Consider the following 25,790-nt stretch of genomic DNA (forward strand, 5'->3'; position numbering starts at 1 on the left):
CCTGAGAATGAGAATTTGTTGGAACCATTAAAAGAGTCAAACACAAACTGAGAGGCATGAAATGTTTTTACATCTTCTGTAGATTAAACTGAGTAACGGAGCAGACTCCTCCCGCCACACGGTGTGCTGCTGCAGACAGCATCATTGTGACTGACGGTGAATCATCTGTCTGTGTGCGTGCGTGTGTGTGTGTGTGTGTGTGTGTGTGTGTGTGTGCGTGTGTGTTGTTTAAACACAATGATCTCTCTCTCTGTTTCACCTGAATGTCTGAGTGATTTGATAAAAACCGCAGAACTGACCGACAGGCGCATCAGACCGCAGAGCTGCTGCTGCTGTAAACAAGCTGCTGAGCTCAGGCTGTAAACTACATCTCCCAGCATCCCCCAGCCTCCAAGGGCTAATTCTAAGACTGCTGAATTTATTTTTTATCTGTTAAATTCTCTTTAAATACGTATTCATGAAATAAAAGTGATGATGCGATATAAAAATATAACGTGAGAATAAAAAGCAGGTGCACGCGCTGTGATGATGAAGATAGCGCCGCCCCTCCTCCTCCTCCTCCTCCACCACCTCCTCCTCCTCCACCTCCTCCTCCTCCTCCTGCTCCTGCCGCCGTAAATGTTATTTATGAATGCCTGCCGCTCACGGGCGTGTGCGCGCTCACTCTTTATTATTATGTTTTAATCATCGCAGCTCAGCGGACACTGATTTCAGCCGGTATCTGGTGTCTTCCCGTCCCCGCAGAGCCCTCGGTGAGCGTATAGATCCGGATTTAATTCATTGTGGAGGTTTGGTGCTGACAGCGGCAGCGGCAGGCGGAGCGGTGCGTTCTGCTCTGTGATAACACTGGGTCAATACACCGCGCTCCGCCGCTGTCTGCCGGCCCGCCGCATCACTGGAGCCGTCTCACCTTCGCATCCGGAGGAGCTGTCCGAGAAGGTAAGCACCTCTCCGGCTGACAATGAACACAATAAGCGCTGTGTTAGTGGATCTGTCTATGCAAGCTAGCTGCTGCGGGCTGATCCATCCCGCAGCATCCCGCCGTGTTTTTCATCCTGACGCGCCGCTCACAGGCCGGCCAGACGGTATCATCATCCCCGTCATTATTCATGATAGGTGCCGCATGTTGTGGCTGTGATGTATCCAGAGAAACATTTATGTTTATTCAGAAACAAGCTCTGTGAGTTGATGGCTGGAAGAGAGACGGCAGCGAGAACATCCGCTCTCATATTCTCCGTTTGTTTGTGAGATCACCGCTGCTACCGCGGCTACCGCTGCTAACGCGGCTACCGCTGCTAACGCGGCTAACGCTGCTAACGCTGCTAACGCGGCTAGCCGGCTAACGCTGGGCAGGTCAGTTAGCCTCCGTTAGCTAGCTGCTGCCCCTGGATGCAGACAGACGGCCAGTGTAGCTGCCTGTTAGCCCCGCAGCCCCGCGGAACACACCGGCCTGAGCCCGGAGGCTGCGACACTGTGCTGGGGGAACTCTGCTCTGTCAAATGCGGAGTTTCAGGGGGCAAAATGGCTGAATTTATTGTGCCGACCTTGAAAGTAATATCGACATGACATATTATTTATAGCAGGCTAACTGTGCAGGTGATGCTGAGCTGCTCGGTGATGTAACCGGATGCCTTAATGATCGAAAACCTCAATTATTTTATTTTTCTACACCGAGTTCATGTCCAAAAAGCATAATGTCATTCACAGTTTAATTCTGCTCTCCACAGGGAGAAACGCTACATCAGTGTGTTAGCGTCCCTCATTGAAAACAATGAGATCTGTTAGCCGCATGCTAGCAGCAGCTGAGATGCCCAGCGGCCTCAGTGAGTCCGGCTCTGCTCAGACTGCACAATGGCCTCCCCTGTCAGGGACAGCCTGTCATCTGCAAACACTGAGAGGCATTATTTAACCTCATCTAGCACGGGTTATACCCGGGTTAGCACCGGACACATAAGTGAGGGGGGTCTGTACTGAGTGTGGCCCCTGACCTCATGTTCCCGGAGCCCAAAGTGTCCATGAGATTACAGTGAGGGGCCCTCATGTTATTTACATACTGACACATGTTATGTTTGCTTTAGGAGCGAGACTACGAACCAGCATTTTAAACTTTGATATGATTCTAGTAAAAATCAAATGATAGATATCACAGCAACAAAAACAGAAGTCCTAGCCCCCCAATATTAGATAAATAGTTTTTCTTAATAATTGCCCGACTGATTAATCAGCCGGCCTATTCGCTCATCTAGTGACTATCAGTATCGGTTAATTTTATCTATGATGTGCGCCGATATTACTAGATTTATTTACCAGTCAAATAGCATTTAATTTTAGTGTGAGCGGTGATGCACGTACACGCTCAATTACTTTCCATCTTATAACTTCATTATAAATATTTCCCACGAGTGTATGATAACTGCATTTGATAGATAAAAGCAATAATTGTCTTCATCTATATGAGCTCTATCTCTACACATCTAACATAGATTTAAGAAATATATCGGCCGATATATTGGATACTTTCTCTCCCGGATATGGATATCGGCCCAAAAATCCTGTCTCCATCGGCACCAGAATTACTAGTCAGTTAAAAGAATTATTCCGATTTTGTGCTTAAACTGCAACACAGCCTCCCACCACTAGTCGGGGCTGTAGGACCTGGATGTAAACAAGCACAGTGAACAGAAAGCATCTCATTGGATCGGAGCAGTTTGTCAGTGTTTAGATCTATAAATGGAGGTAACGTTGTCTGCAGGTTAAACATATCGACCGGATTGATGAGTGACCACATTCAGACACTTGGACGCTAACCTGCAGGGAGGACTGCAGCTGTTAGCAATGCTAACGTTAGCCACATTCTGCAAACCAAATTATCTGCAGATCATTTTGACTAAATGATTCTCAGTTTCGACTGTTTTCAGTGAGTTTTCAGTTTATCTGAATTTAAAACTTCAGAGTTTCACTGACGAGGAAATCAGTGGACTTGAACTTCTGTAGATCATTTTGACTTTACACCTCGCCTCACCTCACCTCGCTCTCTAACGGTCTTATCTGGTCACAATACCAGATTAAATCTTTGATTCTAGTTAAAATCAAACAATATGGATTCCTGTTTGTCACCAAAGCAGCAGAAACACAAGTCCTACACATTTCTTATTTTTAATGACCAAACTCTGAAAGTAAACTCGACTCGCTGTCTCACTTACACGTTGGCGCTGTTTCAGACGGTCGAGCCGTTAAGAGTTTTGATTCATTCATCAACGCAGGAACAGTGACTTCAGTGTGCAGGAGGATGAAATGTTTTTGTGAATAAAGTCTGTTGGCTTTGAACAAAAAGGTGAATCTGTCTGACTACAGGTGTGAAATAAAAAATCTGATTATCTCACCTGTGATCTCTGCACGCTTCCTATTGGCTGTTTGACCTGAAGATTCAGACTAATTTACAATATAACACTCACTCTCCTTCCTCTTCAGGTGTGTTGCCGGGGGCAACGTCTGTGTGATGATGTCCTTGTGAGAGTGGGCGGGGCTACCAGGCCCTGAGGTGGTGAGGAGGAGTCGTCTCAGCCATTGGCCCCTCCCCCTTTGTTTCTGAGACTGACCAAACAGACGGATACAAAAACGGGTGTAGCTCTCCCCTCCTTCCTCCTCCTCTTCCTCCTCTTTCTCTCCCCCCCTCCTCCCCGTTCGCCAGCCCTCCTCCCTCTCCTCCTCTCCCTGTCTCCTCCCCTCCTCCCTCGCCCATCTCCCCCCTCGTCACCTGCCACCATGTTACGGTCACGCTGCTGGTGGAGAGCCTGAGGAAGCAGACTCTGGAAGGCGACCCTGCTCAGCCGGGGGACTGTTACCTGGTAAGACTTGCCTTCACCCTTACCTGCATCCTCACCTACAGCCTCACCTGCATTCTCACCTGCAGACTCACCTACAGCCTCACCTGCATCCTCACCTGCAGACTCACCTGCAGACTCACCTGCAGACTCACCTGCAGACTCACCTGCATCCTCACCTGCATCCTCACCTGCATCCTCACCTGCATCCTCACCTGCATCCTCACCTGCATCCTCACCTGCATCCTCACCTGCAGACTCACCTTCTCTCTGCCACTCACAGAAAATCAACCTAACTCATTTTTTACTCTCCTCAGGTCGGCGCTCACTTCACACATTTTTTAGTGATAAAAGAAAATTAAAGTCACATTTTAAGTTTTAATTTGATTTAATATAATTTACCCTCTTGCGTTGTCATGGTACCAGACAGGTCAACTCCTGCACACGGTCTACATTGAACAAACAATAATCATACTTTGTTACTTGTATAGAAATGTGCTGTACAAATAGAGTGCTTCACAACAGACAATAATCTGCTGGTCTGATCTCCTCTGGCAGACTGTTCCAGAGTCTGGGGGCTTGAGACACTAAAACACTGTGGAATAGCCAGTAAGGCTCTGCCAGGGGATCTCAGACTGCGTCCTGCTTCATAAGGGGTTAAATCATTTTGGTATAGAAAAGTTTTTACATATCTGTAAAATTCAGACCGCTCTCTCTCTTTGGATTAAAAATATGGCTGAAGATCTGTAGTTCTTCAAGGCTTCAGTACTCTATACGATCCATCGTTCATCGGAAAATCCTGACATTCAAATCGTCTTCATCAGAGGAAAAGTATGTCTCTTCTTTGACAGTTTTTGTTTTTAAAATTAAAATTTCTCCTTAAAGTTCTGCGAAATCTCAAACCCTGAAGATCCAAAAGATAACAGGAAGTGAAATTCTTAAAGGGAGGAAGGCGATAAAAGAGGCTAAACGCCTCGACACATAAGAGGGCGGCACAAACTAAAGAAAAAAAACATTTAATGTAAAAATCGAGATTCTTATCTTCTGAGATTTTAAATCGATTCATAACTTCAAATTATTATTTTTTTTTAGGCTAATCAGTCACTAATTGCTAAGTGCTAAGGCTAGCTTTTTAACTCAGCAGAAACAAATAGAGCAGCAAGAAATTCAGCCCGTCTCACAGACGACTGGAGGGGATCCTGAAGTATTAATTCAACAATAGACTTTGAATCCATGAATCGTTCTGGATCGAAAATAGATTCTCAATCGAATCATTACCCCAAGAATCGAAATTGAATCGTGAAACACCCGAAGAGTCCCAGCTCTAACGCGAACGCTGTCCAACGCCTTGGCGTTAATGCAGGCAGCACAAACGCTGTCCTGATGAGCTGTGCTCCAGTTTGTAAGCTGTAAAAAGACAGTATCGTCATTTGTTAATACTTCAGGGTTCATTGGCGAATCAGAAGACGACTGATTGTGAAACTCTATGAAGATGGGCGGTTTAGATTTCCCCTCGTCTGTACTGCAGAAATATTCACTGAGTCATTGTTAGAATAAGAAATCATGTTGACACTATGTTCTTTGTCTTTCAGTCCCTGCTGGACCCGAAAACCCTCGCAGAGTGCTGGCCCCCTGATGGCTTGATGCCTGGTGAGAGTTTAACTTTTAATTCATAATAAATAAATCTGAAATCAAAGGAAACATTGAAGCAATCCCACCCTTAGACATAGGAAGGTTAGCAGAGAAGACGCTCTGTGAGTATGTGAGAAGATACTTCATGTAAGCTTTACTGATCAACACAGGGGCCTACATCTCGCAGAATTCAACTCTGAAGTGAAAAAAAGACAAAATTGATGAACTGCCTACAAACATTCACAGCGGGTGCATCCGAATTGCCAAGTACCTACTCAGTCTGTCAGTAGGCAGTACCTACTATCCGTGCTGTATACTGTTTAGTACCTACTATTCAGTAGGCAGATATTTGTTCCTACTTCATCTGATTCATTCAGTAAGGAAGTGACGTAATTTACGTTACCCGAACCGGCCGCATCCACCCGTTGTTTTTTTTGTTTGTTTGTTTGTTTTGTTTAGAAGAGTAGTAATGAAGAAGAGTAATGCGCATATACAGTCAGGTAAACAAAAAAACTATCACAATGTAAATCAAGTAAAAGACAGATTAAATAACTAAATAACATACAGTACATAAAGGAAAGTAGAAATGAAAGACAGTAATATACAGAATATAAAATAAACCAATAAAGATGCATTTAAATAGTGAAATCATTATTTAAATAGAGGGAGAACGGTTTTATAATAATGCAGATATTTGTTATATTTTCTGTTGTTAATTAAAAGTAGCGATTTCAGTCAGGACTTTAACTCTAGATTAAAAATTGATAGTATAGTATACTGAGGTGGACCCAAAAAAAGCATACTGAATGACCAACGAAAGTTCAGTATACTGAAACTCCATACTGAATAGTACGCACTGCCTTCTGAACTGTGGCTATTCGGAAAGGGCCAATGATTAAAAAAAGTGTGTGTGTGTGTCCTCAGAGAGCAGCTACTGGCAGCTCTGCCCTCCCTCTAAGTCTGGCCTGCAGGGGGGGTTACTGAGCTCTAGTTTCCCCCCCGGCCCCCTCCCCCTGGTGCCCCCAGATGCTCACCTGCAGGAGGGGGGCGACCCCCTGGACGGCCCCTCTCAGCCTCAGCAGCACCGGACCCTGGCCCCCAGCACCTCGGCGTCCGAGCTGTCTCTACCCGGAGCCCCCGTGGCCCCTCCTGGCCCCGGTCCCCCTCCCCCTCCTCCCCCGCCCCCAAAGCGTCACTGCCGCTCGCTGTCGGTGCCAGAGGACCTGTCGCGCTGCCGCTACACCTGGAGGCCTAGCGCGTCACGTGTCTGGACTCCTGTCAGCCGCCAGCAGTGCCATGGGGGGGCTGGGGGAGGAGTCACAGGTGGAGGGGTGGGGGCAGGAGGAGGGGGCATAGGGGCTGGCGTGGCAGGGGGAGGAGCCTGTCCTCTCCGAGCTCCCAGCTCATCTCTTAACTCGTCGCTGCACTCTTCGTCAAGCCCCACCTTCTTCAGCCTGGCGCTGTCTCCAGACTCACCGCTGCCCTGGAGCTTCCCCTGGGACCCCAGTGAGGCAGCGGCGGGAGGAGGAGCCTGCTGCTGCTTCTTCCCGTCCCCGTCCTCCTGCTCCTCCTCTCCCTCCCCCCTCCACCCGCCTCCCCCTCCTCAGAGGCGTTTCTCCCTCTCCCCTGTGCTCATCAGAGACTCAACGGCCTCCACCTTCCTCCCCCCTCATCCTGTGCCGAGTCATGCTGTGGCCCCGCCTCCTCCGGGCTGCGCCACCATGGCCGGAGTGGCTAGGGGGGTTCCTGTGCCCGCCTCCCCATCCTCCGCCTGCAGCACGCCATCGTCTCTGCGCCGCAGTCTGCCACCGCAGCTGCCACGCTGCCATTCGCAGCCCTGCGACCTGCTGCTGCTCAAGCCGGGTCTGAAGAGACGCCGAGACCCCGACAGACCCTGCGCCAGGCCCGTCCTCGACTTCACCAAGATGTCCCAGGTATGAGAAATACCGCGCTTTTATTAGTTTATTATTTATTAGCTGCAAAGGGTTACTCCTTAAAAAATAACAGAGAAGGGGACACTTTGTAACTTTGTGTTCTTTAAAAACTATACATTACACAAAATTGGTTGCAGAGGACTTCTATTTTTGTTGTCGTGGTAACCAACAGCTGTCAATATCGTTACATATTTACTAGAATCAAAAAAACTAGAATTAAAAAAAAAAAAAAAAAGACAGCTCTGTTAAAAGTAGACTCTGTTTGTAACTTAGAACTGATTTGATTCTTGTTTAAATGTTTTTTCTTGTGTCAGTCTCCACACGCTCAGTGACTGTCTGTGTTTTTATAACTTAACTTCCTGCAGACGCGCAGCATCGACCCTCAGTGTCTGGAGCGCGGCGGCGGCAGGCTGGCCTGCGGCGGTGACATGTGCATGGGCATGGAGTCCTTCATGGCAGACTTCCGGGGCTCCTGCTCGCCGGCCGAGTGCCTGGGCAGGTCCAGCATCGGGCCGCTTAGCGAGAGCGACGAGGAGTGCCGCGAGGACGAGGATGATGAGGACGACGGCGAGGAGGAGGCGGAGGAGCGTGAGGCGGCGCAGCAGGCCGTGTTTGAGAGGGATTGTACAGAACTGGACCTGAACTTAATTGAAGAAAATTGACACATTTGTAAATGGAAGGCTGTCCTCTGTTTCAGTTTGATAATCTAGTTTTATTTTGAAATGATCCCGCCCCCTTCCTCTTTCCGGACCATCTCGACACTCTGCACCTCCTTGCCCCCAATCAGCAAGGCTCTCAGGAACAACACCTTCTCTCATTGGACGAGCTGGTAACGAGGCTGATTGACAACGACGGTGATGATGTGACTGCCGGCGACGACAACTCGACGCTGTGAGAGAACTTCAGCTCACCTGAGATCAGAGGAACCTGCACATTGCGAGTCCCGCCCGACCCAACACGTCGGGTCACTGCTACCTGAGATCGCTCCGTGACTCGGACTCGGACCGTGCAGGTGCTTCTCGACCTCCAGGTGTGTTCACTCACAGCTGCTAAGTCTGAAACACTCTGAGTCTGATGAGACAAGCGCTGCACCACAGCACCAACCTGAAACATCACCTCTACACACACACACACACACCAGACCTCTGATGTGACGTGCTGGGTCTCTTCCAAGCTTGTATGAAATGATTCTAATAAACGCAGCTGTATTTATCATGTTGAGGCTCGTAGAAGAAGATTTAAAATCCTAGTCGTCAGAACCTGAGTGGACTCGTTATTATTTACTTATAAGTGGAGCAGCAGTACGACAGCGTTTAAATGTCCTCCGTCCTAAAAGTGTTATCACCATCAGTAGGAGACATCTCTAAAAACAAACAGACCTGATCACAGCTGCATGTTTCAAGTCGTTTCTCTGACGCTTGTTGAAGCTTTGGGGGCTGCAAGCTGAGCTGCTGCTCGACAAACAGCCACTCAAAAAACTCCAAGCTTCACATTCAACCGACATTGGATCATGTATGGTCCTTACAGTTCTACAGTCTTAATCGTATCACAAAAAAGGTAATTTTGGCTGCTAGCTGAGCAGCTGGCTTGATGCCCTGCAGCTTGATGCCCAGCCCCTTCTGTTAACTAAAAAACACCTTGAACTTCCTGTTAAAGGTCAAAGGTCGCTCAGGTGGCTTCAGTCCAGAGCAGATTCTTCCTCGCGGTTATGGAAAGTTCAACGACTCTTCGGTCGTGTTTGTTACGTTTCCTCTCGCCTTTCTTTCTCTACTTTGATAATCCGTTCCGAACAGCAACGCAGGAGCCTCATTGGTCAACCAAGCTGTCAATCATGACGCTCTTTCCCGCTCCTTTTTTCATCAAATAAATGATTAAAACTAAACTTCTCAGCGTGATAAGAACTAACGAGAAAGACCAAAAACCATGTTTGAGGAACATTTATCTGACCTGTTTTTAGATTTTATAGTTTGACTAGTGTCCCATCTGTTAACATTGAGTAGGCGAAGCTTATGAGCTCCACTGCAGACACTCAGCAGGGGGTGCTCTGACTCTTTTGGCCTCACTTAAGTCAAGGTGTGCGTTGTTCGTTCTTTATAAATTATTTAAACCGTCGCTATGATTTTTAGTTTAACTCAAAAACAGTGAAAAAGAAACAATTCGATATTTATCTTTTTAAATCACGTAAACTGATTATATCGTTAACATTCAATAAGGAGCGTTCTGATTCATTTACTGTTTTGATTATGAAATAAATCTCTGACAGCATCTCAGATATAAATCTTTATTTGACCTTTTTGACTAAATGTATTAAAAGATATTTATCTTTATAACACTGATCTGTTCAGAGTCTGGTGCACAAACGTGTGTGTGTGTTTGAACATGTCACAGAGACGTGACCTCAACATGGTGATGCGTTCAGGTTCGCTGCTGCTAAGTGGCGTTGTTCTGTCAGACTTCACTGAGGGCGGGTAGCCACTGATGCTGTCATTCACCTGAGTGGTCCCACATTCCTGCTCATTCACTCACCTGTGTGTGTGTGTGTGTGTGTGTGTGTGTGTGTGTGTGAGAGAATGAGAAACTTCTGCAATTATTAACCACCACAGAAGAAGATGACACACCTTGAGACATATGATTGACCTCTGACATTTAAGTTAATTTAATTTATTAAAGTGAGGGACGTTGATGTCTCTTCATTGCTACAAACACTTTTCGATACCACGTGCTCTAAAACGATAAATCTTCTGCAGTTTGTTTTAATGATCGATAGAATCAGAGCATCTGTTTCAATCGTGTAGGAGAGGAAGGAATCTAAAGCAGGCAAACATACTGCATACAGTTTAAATTAAACAAATACATCAGCAACATCTTTGTCCGGAAATGTTACCGATACTGTTCAGTATGCGCGAGTTTTTTACGCGCAATTTACGATCACTAAAAACAAGAAATTACCAAATATTTGGTGATCAGGACTTCTACTGTGTTCCTGTGGTGTAAAACTAAAATCTATATCGGTTGAGTTTTACTAGAATCATATCAAAGTTTTAAATTCTGGTGCCATGACAACCATACGTCTTCATGCGCTCACAGAAATCAAATTTGAATCTAGATTGTATCTTGAGCCGCCAGGAGTGAATGCCAACGGGTTATCATGATGTTGTTCTTGTTCCTTTGGTGGTTTAATAAATCGCTGTAAACACACACAGAGAACATAATCCGCACATTGAAGCATTTCACACTTTCACTGAGCGTCACTGCTGCATTCAGGGCCACATGGCTCGGTCTTCATATTTGACATGTTGTGTTTAGACTGTCTTCACTTCCCTCTGATAATTTCAGATCCTCTTTCAGGTTTCAGGTTGATTTCCTTCCCTCTAGGCAACCATTTTCTTACCCATCATTTTTATTAATATAATGTTTATATTATTTTCCTCTCATGTAATAATATGTTAAATAAACCCACGTGTCAGAGCTACTTATCACTAGTGATGCATTTAAGGGCACTTTAATGTGTGAGAGTTGACAGTCAGACATCGAAAGGCACTTAAGAAGCTCTCTAGGAACTCAAAACTACAAGACAATCATCAAGTAAACTGGATCATTATTTAGGAAGAGTCAATTCACTTCAGCAGAACACTGTTAGATCTCAGATGTCGAACTGTCCCTGAATGCACCATGCAAATTCAAGTGTCTGGCCAAAAAACTGAAGGTTACTGAACATTAGCGGTGATGGATAATCATTCCAGATTTAGGATACTTTACTGTTAAATTCTCAGATTTTGGTTGAACACAGTTGCAGTGATTTATCTTTGTTAAACCACTCTTGGTAAATTCCCAAAATCCATGTTAGACGTGTTCTTCCCATTCTGATTTTGTGTGAATGCAGCATCGCTACACTAAACGATATAATCTCTTATTTTAATTACAGATGGTATCAAGACGAACATACACTTTGAAATATCTATTTCATAGACCGGTGCGTCTGTAGGAGAGGAATTAATTGGTCTCAAGTTGCCGGTAAAGTTCTGTAAAGAAATGTTGCAGATGTTTTTGTGCAGCTTAGAGAGTGCAGAGTTTACCGCTCTCCTACGCCCCGGTGTTATTGAAGAGAAGTAGTTTAAGAAAAGTAAGTGGTACTTTAAATTCTCTTGATCATTACAATAACAGAAATTGTACAATTTGAAAACGTGGTATCAAAATATATTGAAAACATTGACAACCTTATTGCTCAAACAGTTTCATACACAGTCCCCATTTCACACAGTTTCATACACAGTCCCCGTAACACACACACACACACACACACACACACACACACTCTGCCCCCGGCTCACACATTTACAGATCATGTCCCCGTAAACCAAATAAACACTTGGACCCTGACACACCAAGCAGACGGCAAAGAATTAGCAGCGCTGAAGGCCGCCTGTGGCGTCTGCGCACGATGCCTTTTGTCTTGACACACCGTAAAGACTTCAGCCGACCGCCAACCACCACGTATGTTCTGCTCCTGCATGACAGGAAATACCTCTCCATGCCAGCAGGGGGCGGTAGTCTGGAACGAGGAGGAACGCAGATAAATAAACTGTTTTTGTGATACCAGAAGACAATTCTCTCACCGCTGTTGCTCATCACTTGTAATATAGGAACTTCTAATGGAGAATATTGTCTGTTAAAAAGTTGAAAATGGCGCTGGTGTTGTCAGCCCTTGGTCTTTTATTAAACAAGAATAGAAGAGGCGCTTCCGTATTTCTTCTCGTGCACTGGCTCTCCTGTTTTGCTTAGCTGAACCGCCAATCAGAGAGATTCCTACCCCCAACCACGCCGGCTCACGCCGATTCAACATGTGGAATCGGTCAAAAAAAGGCCAAGTGGGGCTGACGGGTAGCGACGGAGCTCGACAAGCCGCAAAAACTAGGGCGACGACTGCTCATCGACGGCCGATGGTCTCCTGGGTGTGTCAGGGCCTTTACACACACATGATCACAGGTAGTGTCCCCATAAACCACATAAACCAACACATCATCCTGCAGCACACACACAAACCTTGCCTCTGTAACATACACACATATGCTGTCCCTGTAACTAATGTCCAGTCCCAGGTAGTGTCCCTGTGTCACACACACACACACACACTCAAGCCCCTCCCCCATCTCTCCTGGTTCGTTCGGTTTGTTCGCTTCATTACACTCAACATAAGCCTTAACTGAACATATTCTATTATTCTGTAAATCAAAACGTTAAAAGATAAAAAAAGGAAAAGACAAAAACTTAACAGAGAAGAAAAGGAAATGTGTACTGTAGCTGTTAAATTTTTAGTCCCTCTGTTTATCATTTTCTGCTGTTTTTTCTTAATATTTCTAATCTGATGTCTGAGCGTGACGAAGTGTCGGCCATGAACGCAGCGTGCTTAAAATAATAAAAAGAAGCTCGAGGACGAAGGAGGAGCTGACGTGTACAAAGTTAGCGGAGAGACTCGGACATCTCTTGTCTTTTAGAAATGTTTTTTATTGTATGTGATTAAAAAAAAAAGAACAATGACAACATGGCAATTTGAAAAGCAGTTTGTGAATAAATTAAGTTTATTGAGAATTATTTTACAAAGAAAGTAGAGAACTGGTGTCCTGTGGTTTATTGTCGTCTGTCTCTTTCTACCATTTCAAGTTTAGGTGAATTTAGAAAACGAGAATAACCGTCCTTATTTTTACCCAGCAGGTCCTCTGTGGGCAGCGTTGGGCAGTAACACATTACTAATGAAATTCCAGTAATAATATTACAGTTACTGACGCAAAAAATAACTCGTTACTACCTTACTGTTGTTGTTATTACCCCACTTCTGATTTAAAATGCAACAAACCCCAGATTCATTTCACCGCGCATGCTTTTAGGAGACATAATTGACAGTAAGTGTTTTTTGAATCCTACAATTTTGCCCCCTGGCAGTGAGAATTAAATGAGTGTAAAATAAACCCCACTAACAAGCTCTCTGCAGCCGCGGAGGATAGCTGTAGCCCTACAACGCCTACAAAACAACCAAGACTGGATTTTAATCGTGGACAGCTACAAGCCCAAAAGAAACTAATGAAACGTGTCTTATTATGATTATGAATCTCCAAAGGATATTTCTAAAACCTTTTAAGATATCTGAAACCTGTTGTGCTGTATAGACGACTTCCCAACGAGCTCTCATTGGTCGGGAATCACAACAGGAGTTCTGTCTTTTCAAAATGGCTGCTAACTATCCTGCCACATTGTGTAGAGAGGTTAGCGATTCTTCTTTTTATTCACCTCTAGGGGCAATTTATCGAATCCAACATTCAGAACTTCTAACCGCCGTAATCTCGCTTGTGTCGATTATTCGGTTATTTTCAGGGCATTCACGTGACGGCACGTCCAATCCGCGACATGGAAGTAACGTCCGTCGTTTGGACACATTTTGTGGAAGAAGACACCGAACAAAAAGAAGTCAAATGTAAACACTGCAGAAAAATTGTTTGCAAGAAATGCAAGTTATTTGTTTTCTACTGTTTTAGAGAAGTTCATTTCTACTTCAGAACTAAAATGTGTCGCTTTCATATCAAGCTTTGATTTCAGTTTGAAATATTCAATTAATAACCTCAGAATAGTTCATCAGATATGAACTCTGTCATTAGAAAACATCCCAGCTTTAATAGTGGAGCATGTTTACAGTAGAGACCTCGTCAGTGAACTATGAGGGCAAAAAGTTACTAAATAATCGTTCATTCATCATAATCGAGGTCAAATGTTCAATTAATCGTGATGTTGATTTGAGGTCAAATCGCCCAGCCCTACTCACCACCACATCGGGAAACAGACGCACGTTAATCCCATTGTGCGTGTAGACTTACAACCAGTAATATAGGAGACTTTTTTTTGATCTGTTAGACTTCATTTATCCTCAAAATGTTTACTTTTCTTGGTCTCTGGAGGACATTTGAACACAGATTTGATAATGCACAGTAGATGATTATTAACTTTTTACACCAAAATAAATGTAGATCATTTTTACATTTAAATATAATGTTTATATTTTTATATTGTAATGTTTATTTTTGGTCTTTTAAAGCCTCTACTGTAGAGACAGGACAGCAGAGAGAGAGAGAGCCTCCCGGTCCCTACATGGGGCACGCACTGATCTCTAGGCCACTGGCACCCCCATAATATGCACAGTCATCATTCATCACGTGCCGGAGAGGAAACCAACAAGTTTGACCAAAATTAACAAGTCGTGAAACTTCACACGAGTTTATTAAAAAGATTCATTTTTTAAATCAAAGGGCGAGTAAAGAATATCAGCGTCCTGTTCCCCGGCTCATCAGATACACAATGCTGGAGCTACAAAGATAGGAATATACATATGATGGTTCACTCTGTTTGATAATTATCATTTCAACACAGTGTGGAATATTTACACTTCTATCAAGAAGGAGATTGATCATTTTTATCGTCCTGTCTCTTTAAACATGACAAACAGGAAGTCTGAAACAAATCTAACTTCATTATGACTTGTCAAATATCACAGGTGACCTTATTAAAGAGTTAAAATTAAAGTGCCAGTTAATAATACGAGCTTCATGTCCCCTCCGTCCTTCACATTTAGAAATGCACACTGAAAATACAAAGATGGGGGGGGGGAAGAAACGATGGTTCACTCTGTGTGGTTTCAGTTTTTAGCAGGACAGCTCTCTGCGGAGGAGGAGGAGGTGCTGCTCTCCTCAGCTACGCTGCTGGACGAAGTGATTGCGGGGGTCGAGGTGATGTTGATTGGGATGACCCTCTCCTTCCCATCATGCACTGGTTTTTCCTGCAGTCCCAGAATCTGCAGACGTCCCCCCACCAGCGAGCAGGTGACAGCCTCCGGGTCGACGCCGTCGGGCAGGTCGAACTCCTGCCTGAACTCCTGACACCTGTACGAGTATGAGCCCTTCTTGTCCTCTTTCTTCTTCTCTGTGCGTCCGCTCACCCTCAGCTTCCTGCCCACCTGTTTGACTGACAGCTCCTCTGGGGAGAACTCCTGCGTGTCCAGACTGAGGGCAAAGTTGCCCCCATCCCTCCCCAGCTCCTGGAAGGCGATGGGCTTAAAAAACCCTGCAGAGGAGGAGGAGGAGTCAATCTCCTCAAAGATCTTCTGGTGCAGACGCTCCATGTACTCCATGCTCTGCCTCATCTCCTGCATTTGACGGATCATCTCCTGCTCCAGCTGGAAGAACAGTGGCCGGGTCTCGGGCCACAGGCTGCGGACCGGCCAGTGCAGGTCCAGGAAGGGCGTCATGGCCATCGGGGAGGGCTGGAAGACTCGGGGGCACAACATCCTGATGGTGGCGGTGGAAGAGGTTTAGCTTTAAAATCAGCAGCTTCAGTCTGGGGTCTGTTTGTCTGATGAGCGTCTCTCAGCTGCTTATATACCCACACAAGCCAGCCGGAAACTTCCAGCAGCATTCCTGTGTGTGTGTGTGTGTGTGTGTGTGTGTGTGTGTGTGTGTGTGTGTGTGTGTGTGTGTGTGTGTGTGTGTGTGTGTGTGTGTGTGTGTGTGTGTGTGTGTGTGTGTGTGTGTGTGTGTGTGTGCTCACAGTCTAAAAGCAGCCCGGTTGGTATTCCTGCAGCCGGCTGCCACATGCCGATATGTCTCAGCTTTGTCCTATTTCTGCTGCACGCTCTGTCATGGTCTTTATAAAGCAGGTGAACGCACACATACACACACACACACACACACATACACACACACACACACACACACACACACACACACAAAGAGTGCTTTTATTTCTTTACTTAAGTAATAAACTTAATGTAAGTTGTCTTTCCTCTATCAGACCTGTTCGCTCTCCGGTCATTAAAAGTTTGATGATGTCATATTTTATTTTTGACACTTTCCTTTCCAGCAATCTGAAAGATGTTATGATATCAGCTGCTCCTCTTACTGTCATGATTGGGATCAGAAACAGCTTACGGATGAATTTGGAGGAGACGTCACGGATACGTGGAAGCATCGTGTTTTGTGTCCTTGGGATTGGCGGGCAGAAGGCGTCCGTCCTTAATACACAAAAACATTCTTACACATCTTTGTATTCCACGTCCTCGACATGACTGGATCGTAAAATGTGTGACATGTGATAAGTTTCTTTTTGGTATAAATGCTGGGTTACCTTTAAGGAGACGTTGGTTATCTGGTGTTGAATTATCCGGTGATACTCGGGCAGATGTTTGTCTTTCGAGGACCTTTGTTTCAAAATAACGTTAAAGGGGCTATATGTAACTTTCAGAAATACTGTGTTTGTAGTGACACTGGAGGCTGTTAGGTGAACCGCAACAGTAAGCTGTGCTAGCTCTCCCTCGTGTGCTCGTCATATGTGCTCATACGTACACAAACTAGCATCATCATCGGTCGTGAAACACTGGATATTTACCGGCATAATGTTAACAGAGGAGGTAAGTGGTCATACACGTGAAAGTCTGTGAAGGAGTCTGTGTGTCTGTATTCATTCTCCATCCTACAAACGACAGTCTCGGCAGGCACTGGCTGAGAGCAGGAGTGTGTGTGTACTTTTTCACATCAGTTAACCGTTCGCTTATTAATGGGCGATAAAATTTATTCATGTAAAAAGTTACATATAGAACCTTTAAACATCCTCCTGCAGCTGCTTGTTCAAAACAAAGATAATGCAGGTGACTAGTTAAAAGACCTTTGTATTTTCCTGTACTAATAATGTTCAATCTCCTGAATAGTTTTATCATCAGTTCTAACATGAACTAATGATGGGAAGTAGTAGTTTAGACATTAATATACTTTGATGTTTCTTATTTCTGCCAGTTGTCCTTCCTGCATTTGTTCCTGCAACTGTGTAACTTTAGTCTCTGGGAGCCTGTTTGTCTTAAACGTCTTTAGATTATAAATATAGTTTCTTCAGAGTTTGTTAGATATGACGATCTGCTGACAACAGATGCAGTGATGATTGTGATAGACTATATGACGCTAACTCCGCCCCTTTTATGTGGATGCGCTCTCTGAAACTCTGGGTTTACTTATCAGGTTGATAACCCGCCTCAGCTCCAGCTTCAGAAATGCAAGCAAGTTCAGGGTTTACCGTACCAAACCTCACCAAATGTACTGAAGGGTACTGTAGGGCTCCTCCCACAGAGCGAATTCACAGTAATCAGTAGCTTAAGATTAGTAGCCTAGTCTACGTCAAGAAAGACATTTAACATCAAACAATTTATTTCTCTGAAAAATCCATATTCAAATATAGTGAAAATATAAAGTTGCCGAAGTGAAAATAAGGATCCTGCCTCAGTTTTATAGCCTAAATAATGCTAGATACTTTTGTTTCAAATGTAAGATGCAAAACATTAGCTGTAATAGTGTCCAAGCAGCTACCTCCGGTGTTGAAATATGAAGCCGATGATGAAGTGTAAAATCCTGCAGTTCCTCCAGTGTCCACTAGAGGCTGGCTGCAGAAGCACAGGAAGTCACATAGACACCCATTCAAAAAAGTGTCTTTTTACAGCAGAGATTAACATGTTTACAGCCTGGTTCAAAAAACCAAATAGGTCTGATTAGCTCATGTCTCGATCGACACACACTGTACGGGGGGGGGGGGTGAATGTTTTGATGACTCATCAGTTTTGATTTGATGAAGGATAAGAGTTATTCACAATAAGGCATGACCTGATTGACAGGCGGGCACGGTGTAACGGTTTGTCAGGAGGTTTAAAACCCGCCTCAGCTCCAGCTCTCAGCCTGTCGTTAGGTTGACTGAACGTTAGACTGAGACAGCATTTCCAGCATGGAGACCGCCATCAATGGGACTCCAGCGCCCCCTGCAGGAACAGACGGGTGACGTCACTCAGGCTTCAAACATTCATATTAACAGTGCATGGTTACAACTATAAATTGAAGGATTTCTCTGGCTTTAATAACTGTTGGAAATATTTGAGGTAATGTAAGTACTCAACAAGAAATATATCATGTTTAGTCCATTTTTAATTAATTAAGACTTTTTAGTGTACAAATTCGACATATTACACCTTTAATGTGTCAGACTGATGATAAATGAAGTCAGTAGCGAGTCACAGTGAAGTGTCAGCCTCCGGTTGTACAGTTTTAACCGATTAAAGTTAAACAGCTGTTTCTAATCGACCCACGGAGAGCGTTTCTATTTTTGATTTTACAGTGAATCATCTCGCACCTCCCGCCCTTTAGATTCCGGCCAATCACATCAGTTCTGGTCCCTGTTCACCCAATCAGACGTCGTCCGCTGGAAAGACAGGAAACAGGTCGGCTAGCCATTTCCAGTAATCATCGTGACTCCTCTGAATGTGCTGACTAGAAATAGTGACAGCGGTAGATAGGAGTTGTCATCGGGGGATTAGCTCAAATGGTAGAGCGCTCGCTTAGCATGCGAGAGGTAGCGGGATCGATGCCCGCATCCTCCAGGCACTCCTTTTCCAACCCGATGTTGCCTTGATCCGGGAAAACACGGCTAATATCAATCATCGTTAAACATTCACCGGCACGTCGGGGGCGTCTGAATCTCCCCATGGTTTGCATGTTAAGACCCAAATATTCAGTTAAGTTCGTCCGCTATCTGTTTGAGTCTCTGGATCGATCCTTTGAGAGAAACATGTCTGATTGTTTTAAGAAAGGGTTTTATTTGGAGAGTTGAAACTCCCAGACAGGTTTACAAGAGTTTAGAGCTCTGATTTCACGGGCTCCGGTAAACATGGATATCTAAAATATTTGAATGTTTATTTTTTGCACATTTTGAGACCTCTATATCGTCTTTAATCAGACATATGCAGTGCACAGATCATCCACCAGGGGGCAGAAGGCTGCCACACAGGATATCAGAAATGGCAGTAAATCTTAAAGTTCTTAGTGAAACTTCAGAGGAGATATTTACTGGACTGAGTCGACATGTCGTTAACCCTTTACAGGCTTTAATGGAATCATTTGACATGCTTTAACTGGGATATTTATATTTATTGTGTTTTTTATATGCAAAATTTTGTGATGAAAATACACACGAGTAATCATCTTCTATTCCATCTGATCTATTTAGAAATGACACAGTAAGGGTAAGAGCCTGAAGGTTTCATGATGTCACTGTAAAGAGGTTACAGTGAAAATACTCAAGTGTTTTCAAAGTGATGTCAGAGTTAAGTTCTAATAATGACATCATCTCAAAGGGACACGGGTCTTTGACTGGAAGTTTTGTATTATTGCGAGGCCGCGCTTCGAGCTGTTCTTATTTTTTATAAGTCAAATGATTATCGTCTGTTCGATGTGTTGAATGATGGTGGTCATAACGACGGCGTCATGGCAACAGAGAAAACTGACTTCAGAGCACATGACCAGAAGAAGCTCAGATATACCTGCAGCCCTCCTGAGGATCTGCTGCTAACAAAGAGCCGTTTTCACGCAGGCGCTCCTTTTAGGAGGACTGCTCCGGATATTCTCCTGATCTGGTTGTTCACACATGAACCTCACAGCAGAGACTAACCCTGTCAGTCAGTAGGGGGGGTCCTCCTGAGGAAAGACTTGACATTAAAAGATGATGCGTACAAAGCAGTAGAGTCCTCTATACGACTCTATAATGAAAATATGTGTCTGTCTATCAATGCTATGTGTAGTTGAACAGAATCACAATCTGAACTAAAGAGTGGAGAAGAACATACTGGAGAACAGGAAACATAATGCAGCAGGTTCATTAGAGCACAGAGATGGTAGAGGTGGCGTGCAGACAGTCTATGGTCGTGCAGCGATCACAGGGAATAAACATCACCACCCCCTCCCACTCGATCCAGGTGAATTCTCCTGATTATATCCTGCTGCGTTCTCACATCAGCTCACTCTGACTTTCTGCAGAATAAATACGAGGAGGCTGGAGGAGAAACTCCGGGTGAAGAGAGAAACATTCAGCTGTTTGTGTTCACACATGACGCTCAGCACGGAAATGTTAGGAGATCGTGCATCGATTATTGCAACTCTCTACTGGCAGGTCTTCCTACATGCACTATCAAACCCCTGCAGATGATACAAAATGCAGCAGCACGACTGGTCTTCAACCTTCCTGAAAGAGCACATGTCATTCCGCTGTTCATCTCCTTACACTGGCTCCCAGTTACTGCTCGCATCAAATTTAAAACTCTGCTGCTCGCTTACAAAACAGCGACAAAAACGGTCTTACTTTAACTCTCTCATCCAGGTCTACACTCCCTCCTGCCCACTACGCTCTGCCAATGAAAGGCATCTTATCCAACCTTCACAACAGGGTCCTAAGTCTCTGACTAGACTCTTCTCCTCTGTCACCCCCGGTGGTGGAATTAACTTCCAAACTCCATTCGATCTGCAGAGACCCTCTGCACCTTTAAGAAAAAGCTAAAGACCCAGCTCTTTTATGAATACCTACTAACTTAATGATGATGGTCTCCATATTATTGATGATGATGATGGTAATGATGATGGTTTTTGTTTGATAACGACAACTTCTAAGATGGTTTCTATATTGATTAGAGCTCTCAAGAACTGCCGTCAATGTTGTGCTTTGCCTCTGGTCACTTCCTGTCAGCACCTGTGTGTCCAATCAGACTCAAAGCTGATTGTTTGCTCTTACTGACATTGTTCCCTTTTTTCTAGATCCTTGCTTGTGTTGTACTTACTCTCTGATGTACGTCGCTTTGGATAAAAGCGTCTGCTAAGTGAATTGTAGAATTGTAGATTTTCTGTTGTTTTCTGCAGGTGTGAAAGTCCTAAAAGAGTTCAAATCTCACCTTTTAATGTCTATAATCTCAGAAGAGATTTGAACGACACTGTTCTGACTTTTTGCTTTGTTCAGTGAGAGGCTGAGAAACCAACCAAGATTAAATAAAACTGCATGCTTTTAAAAGCAGCAGCACTAACTCTTAGTTTAGACTGTTGACTGTGATTCTGTACTGTCCTTGACTTCTTGTTGTGTTTTCTATTCAGTCATAGTGTCGCTGAGCTGCTCTCTGTGAGATCTCTGAAACATGACATGCGCAGGTTTAAGTCATATACTGTACTGAATGACTTCCCGCCTGAAAAAGCTGAGTCCTACTTTGACTTCAGACACTGTGACTGTTCAACCTGCAGCTCTCAGATCCGTCCGACAGGAAGACACCCATATAAGGTCTGAGGAAGTGATGACGCGGCTGGAAGCGCTCCATGTGACGTAGAGGCCAAAAAAACAGCTCTGCGCCGTGACGTGTCGCGGGGGCTTCCGGCCATGGCGCTTGGCTGAGCGCCGTTAACGGCTCCGGTCCGGCCGACAGCAGTGAGCACCGAGCCGGACCGAGAACTGAACTCTATCGGATCCTTTAGGGTCCAGATTCAGAGTAACAAAGGGAGCGAGTTGCACCGGAGAACCGAGTCAACCGGAGCTACGCGCCTACCCCCCAAATATGGGCTTCCTCCCTGCCATATATGGAAATTTACGTCACGCAGGAGTCTTTATAAAGCCGGGAATCCTCATTGAAGGATCCTGACAGGACTGAAGTTCAAGGTGTCAACGCGAGCTCTCAGAACACTGACCGGAAACAAATGTTTATGTTTACTTTTCTGTGATGACATCATCACAAACTTACTGAATCCTCCAAACCCGGGACCCGTACCAGGACCCGGACCCGCGGACCCTCCAGCCTTGGAGCACCAGCTGCCTCAGCAGCAGCTTCAGCCCGGCCGGAGTGCCTCTCCACGGGGTGTAGCGGCGAAGCACAACCCGCTCCCGGCGCAGGATCAGAGCGGTGCTCACGAGCTTCCGAAGCGGCTCAGCTCTCCAGCTTCCTCGTCCTCCTCCTCCTCTTGCAGGGAGATGGCAGCGACCAAAGCGGAGCTGTTCCTCTCCGCTCTGCAGATCTCGGACCCCCTGGCCGGTCTCCCGCAGCCCCTCTCCCCGCTGGACGGTTTCTCCAAGCTGGAGGAGCTGCGCATGCTGCTGCAGAACGCCGCGGCGGGAGGCTCGCTGCTGGCCGCCTCCGCTGCAGAGGGAGCCGGGCTGCTGACCGGGGATTCCGGGGAGTACGCAGGTGAGAAGCGCGAGGAGTGGGGTTATATATAATATATATAAGTATAAATGTAAACACCTTTAAAAGGTTCACCTGCAGTTAGAAAAATTTAAATATGGAGAAATAAACTTTAATAATGAAATAAGTTGGATCATAAGATGACTCTGATCAGCTGTTAAACTCATTAAAAGTGTTTAAAGGTATTTTTAGACATTTGATGAATATTTAAAGTCATCCAGTCAAACCGTTAATCTTAATGAGATGTTTCTAGTTTACACATGTTGCTCTGTTAATAACATGAGAGGTCAGTCAGCTGACTCCTTACAGCCAATCAGATCACAGCACACTTCTGTCTGCTGTTACCTGTCACTCACCTGTCTCTCGCTCCCTCTCTCCCTCAGACTCTCTATCAGACCTGTCCGACCTGCAGTCTCTCCCCCCTCTCACCCCCCGCCTCCCCCATCTGGCCTACAGCGGGCGCTTCTCCTTCGAGCCTTCGACCTCCTGCGGCGGCCTGTGGACAGAGCCTCTCCTCAGCCTGGTCACAGGATTGGTCAGCATGGCATCTCCTCCTGCTGCAGCCTGCTGCCTCTCTTCATCTTCATCATCATCGTCACTGTCCCAGCAGAGCTTCAGCTGCGGCAGTGATGTCACCTCTATCATCTCTTCAACACCGACCTACACCACCGCTGCCGGTTCCTCCCACCTCCCTCCTGCTGACTCCCAGACGGCCCTCCCATCTTTCCAGCCACAGGGCCCCCCTCCCGCCTACCACTCCTCCTCCTCCAGGCTCGGCCTTCCCTCGCCTGTGGTGGTACCAATGCTCCCGGATTACCTTCTGCCTCAGGCGCTGCAGGACAGCGAGCTAGCTGTTGACCAGAAACCTGTCCTGATACAGAATCCGCCTCCCCTCACGCCGCTCTCCACCATAAAGGCCTTCTCCTCCCAGATCCAGACCCAAAGCCACACCCCACAGGACCAGATCGCTAAGACCAGCAGGAGCAGGAAGTCACCTGCAGGCCGGCAGTGCAAGACTCCGCCACATGAGCGTCCATACGCCTGCCCGGCTGACGGCTGTGACCGTCGCTTCTCCCGCTCCGACGAGCTGACCCGACATGTGCGCGTGCACACTGGTCAGAAACCGTTCCAGTGTCGCATCTGCATGCGCAGCTTTAGTCGCAGCGACCATCTGACCACGCACATCCGCACTCACACGGGCGAGAAGCCGTTCTCATGTGGGGAGTGCGGACGCAAGTTTGCTCGCAGCGACGAACGCAAAAGACACGCCAAGATCCACCAGAGACAACGAGAGCGCAAGACCTGCTCCCCCTCTGCCTCCCTCCCCTACACCTCCCCGTGCTCCTCATACTCCTCCCCCGCTCATAGCTCCTCCTCCCCTGCTGACCCGCCCCTCCTCCCCTCAGTCTGAGCTCCTCCCTCACAGCCCCAACACCTGCTGACGGACAGGAAGTCACCTGTGACCTTTGACCCCTGACTAAACTCACTGAACACAAACTTCAGGTCAAAGGTCAACAGAGGTGAGGAGCAGCTCGTGTTGATTGGCTTGTTTGAGCCTCCTCAGCCTCCGTAGTTCCTCTGACGATGTGAGAAAGACTCTCAGGACCAAACCTCATAACCTGCTGATTCAAGCCGGCCTGGTTTCATTTATGAACGAGTGTAAATAACTTTTGTAAACACAGCGTGTACAAGTAGTATAACGTTCACTCATGAATGTGTACAGTATTCTACCTACTGCGTAGGTTTCAGATGTTTGTATGTTTACATGCAGCTCAGTGTTTGACTTCCACTGAACGTTTGTTTCTTTAAAGCTTAAAGAATAAAAAGTCAACATCCTGATCGAGCTTTTATTTCAAACTCAAACTGCATTCATGAGATTTACACTGACACACCTTTTTATCTCTCTTGAGTATCCAGCACAGATCTTCATCCTGCAAGGTAAACAGTCCCACAATACAGTCTGGGGCGGCTGTGAGTCACTTGGATAGTCGGTTGTCTCTCAGCCAGAAGGTTGGCGGTTCAATCGCCAGCTCCTGCAGCCACATGTCTGATGTGTCTGTGGGCAACCCCAAATTGCTCCTGCTGCTTTGTCAGCAGTGTGTAAATGTGTATGAATGGTATTAGTTACTGCTAATGGACTCTTTACACAGCAGCCTCTACCATCAGTGTGTAAATGTGTGGTGATCTAGTATGTAATATTTGTAACCTGCAGTGTAAAAGTGCTTTAAGTAGTCAGAAGACTAGAAAAGAGCCATACAAGCTCAAGTCCATTTACCTGCTGCAGGATGAAGATCTGTACTGGACACATTCAGACACGTTTTGAACTTTAAGTTATTTAGAGTCCAAAGAAAAAAAAGACGTTAGTTCAGATAGAATACATCACGTCAATCATAAAGGATCTGATATAAGGTCGTCAGGTGCAGACATGTTGACAAACAGCTATCAATAAAAACAATATTACAGCAACAATCAATGAGAGCACAGCATGCATGCCGACTGAAGTAAACATTTCGAACAAACATTAAAACTGGAGAGGAAGAAAAAAGGAGGAGAAGTTAAGTTCAAAGTCAGCGAATACACAGTACACACTCTGGTATTTTTTTCAGCAGTAAATCCAGTGTGTGTATATCTGTGTGTGTGTGTGTGTGTGTGTGTGTGTGTGTATTAAACAGCCAATAGGATCAGACTTGGCTCCCTGAAGGAAAGCATATTTCAACTTTAGCCAAATATGGTGTTTCCTGTCGCTGCATCGGACATCCTGACGCCCAAACAAGGAACTTCCTGCTCCTAGTGCCGGGCCCTTAACTGGCGGGACGCCCAGACTGTGTGTGTGTGTGTGTGTGTGTGTGTGTGTGTGTGTGTGTGTGTGTGTGTGTGTGTGTGTGTGTGTGTGTGTGTGTGATGTAACAACTAGTCGTTCAGGGATGGCAGGTTAGACTGGAGTGTGTGTGCGTGTGTGTCACAGATTACCTGCAGCCTGAGATGAGGAGAACAGTGGCTCCCTCTGGTGGTCAAACTCTGTCAGTGTTTGATAATCTTTTATTTTAAAGCAGACTTTGCTCTCATCACTAACTTTAAACTTTTTCTCATAAAGCAGTAGTGATGTGTTGTTCGTGACGATTCATTCAAAAAGAACGAATCATCTGGGTGAACGAACTGAACTGAATCACTTACTGAAAAGAGTCGTTAATTTCTCAACTTCAGTTGCGCTCTCCTGTCTCGTGTCTCTCTCTCTGGACCGCAAGAGTCGCTCAAGCCCGCCCCTCCATCTCCCTCTCATGTCTCGAAAATTGAGGAAGTAGCAAATCCTTTTTTAACATTTAGGTGTCGCGTAAATGTCAG

The 25,790-nt window shown here is 45.6% G+C and overlaps 3 protein-coding genes and 1 non-coding gene across 4 annotated transcripts; 3 read left to right on the forward strand and 1 right to left on the reverse strand.

The window, feature by feature from the left end:
- The first annotated feature begins 3,772 nt into the window (after positions 1-3,772).
- Positions 3,773-13,003, forward strand: fam53c (family with sequence similarity 53 member C). The gene is made up of 4 exons (XM_020633344.3): positions 3,773-3,848; positions 5,417-5,474; positions 6,381-7,390; positions 7,756-13,003. Exons 2-4 carry the CDS (start codon positions 5,468-5,470, stop codon positions 8,050-8,052), a joined length of 1,314 nt encoding a protein of 437 aa, XP_020489000.1. The 5' UTR covers positions 3,773-3,848; positions 5,417-5,467; the 3' UTR covers positions 8,053-13,003.
- A 1,636-nt stretch (positions 13,004-14,639) lies between these two features.
- LOC109983604 (heat shock protein beta-11) lies at positions 14,640-15,797 on the reverse strand. Its single transcript, XM_020633393.3, has one exon. It carries the CDS (start codon positions 15,717-15,719, stop codon positions 15,072-15,074), a length of 648 nt encoding a protein of 215 aa, XP_020489049.1. The 5' UTR covers positions 15,720-15,797; the 3' UTR covers positions 14,640-15,071.
- A 2,972-nt stretch (positions 15,798-18,769) lies between these two features.
- trnaa-agc (transfer RNA alanine (anticodon AGC)) lies at positions 18,770-18,842 on the forward strand. The gene has a single exon. It is a non-coding gene; the product is annotated as a tRNA-Ala (tRNA).
- Positions 18,843-21,637: 2,795 nt separating this feature from the next.
- Positions 21,638-24,284, forward strand: LOC110006193 (early growth response protein 1-like). The gene is made up of 2 exons (XM_020661383.3): positions 21,638-22,451; positions 22,832-24,284. Exons 1-2 carry the CDS (start codon positions 22,238-22,240, stop codon positions 23,857-23,859), a joined length of 1,242 nt encoding a protein of 413 aa, XP_020517039.1. The 5' UTR covers positions 21,638-22,237; the 3' UTR covers positions 23,860-24,284.
- Positions 24,285-25,790: the final 1,506 nt, after the last annotated feature.

Source organism: Labrus bergylta, chromosome 14 (assembly GCF_963930695.1).
Source record: "Labrus bergylta chromosome 14, fLabBer1.1, whole genome shotgun sequence".
In the NCBI taxonomy this organism is placed as follows: Eukaryota; Metazoa; Chordata; class Actinopteri; order Labriformes; family Labridae; genus Labrus; species Labrus bergylta.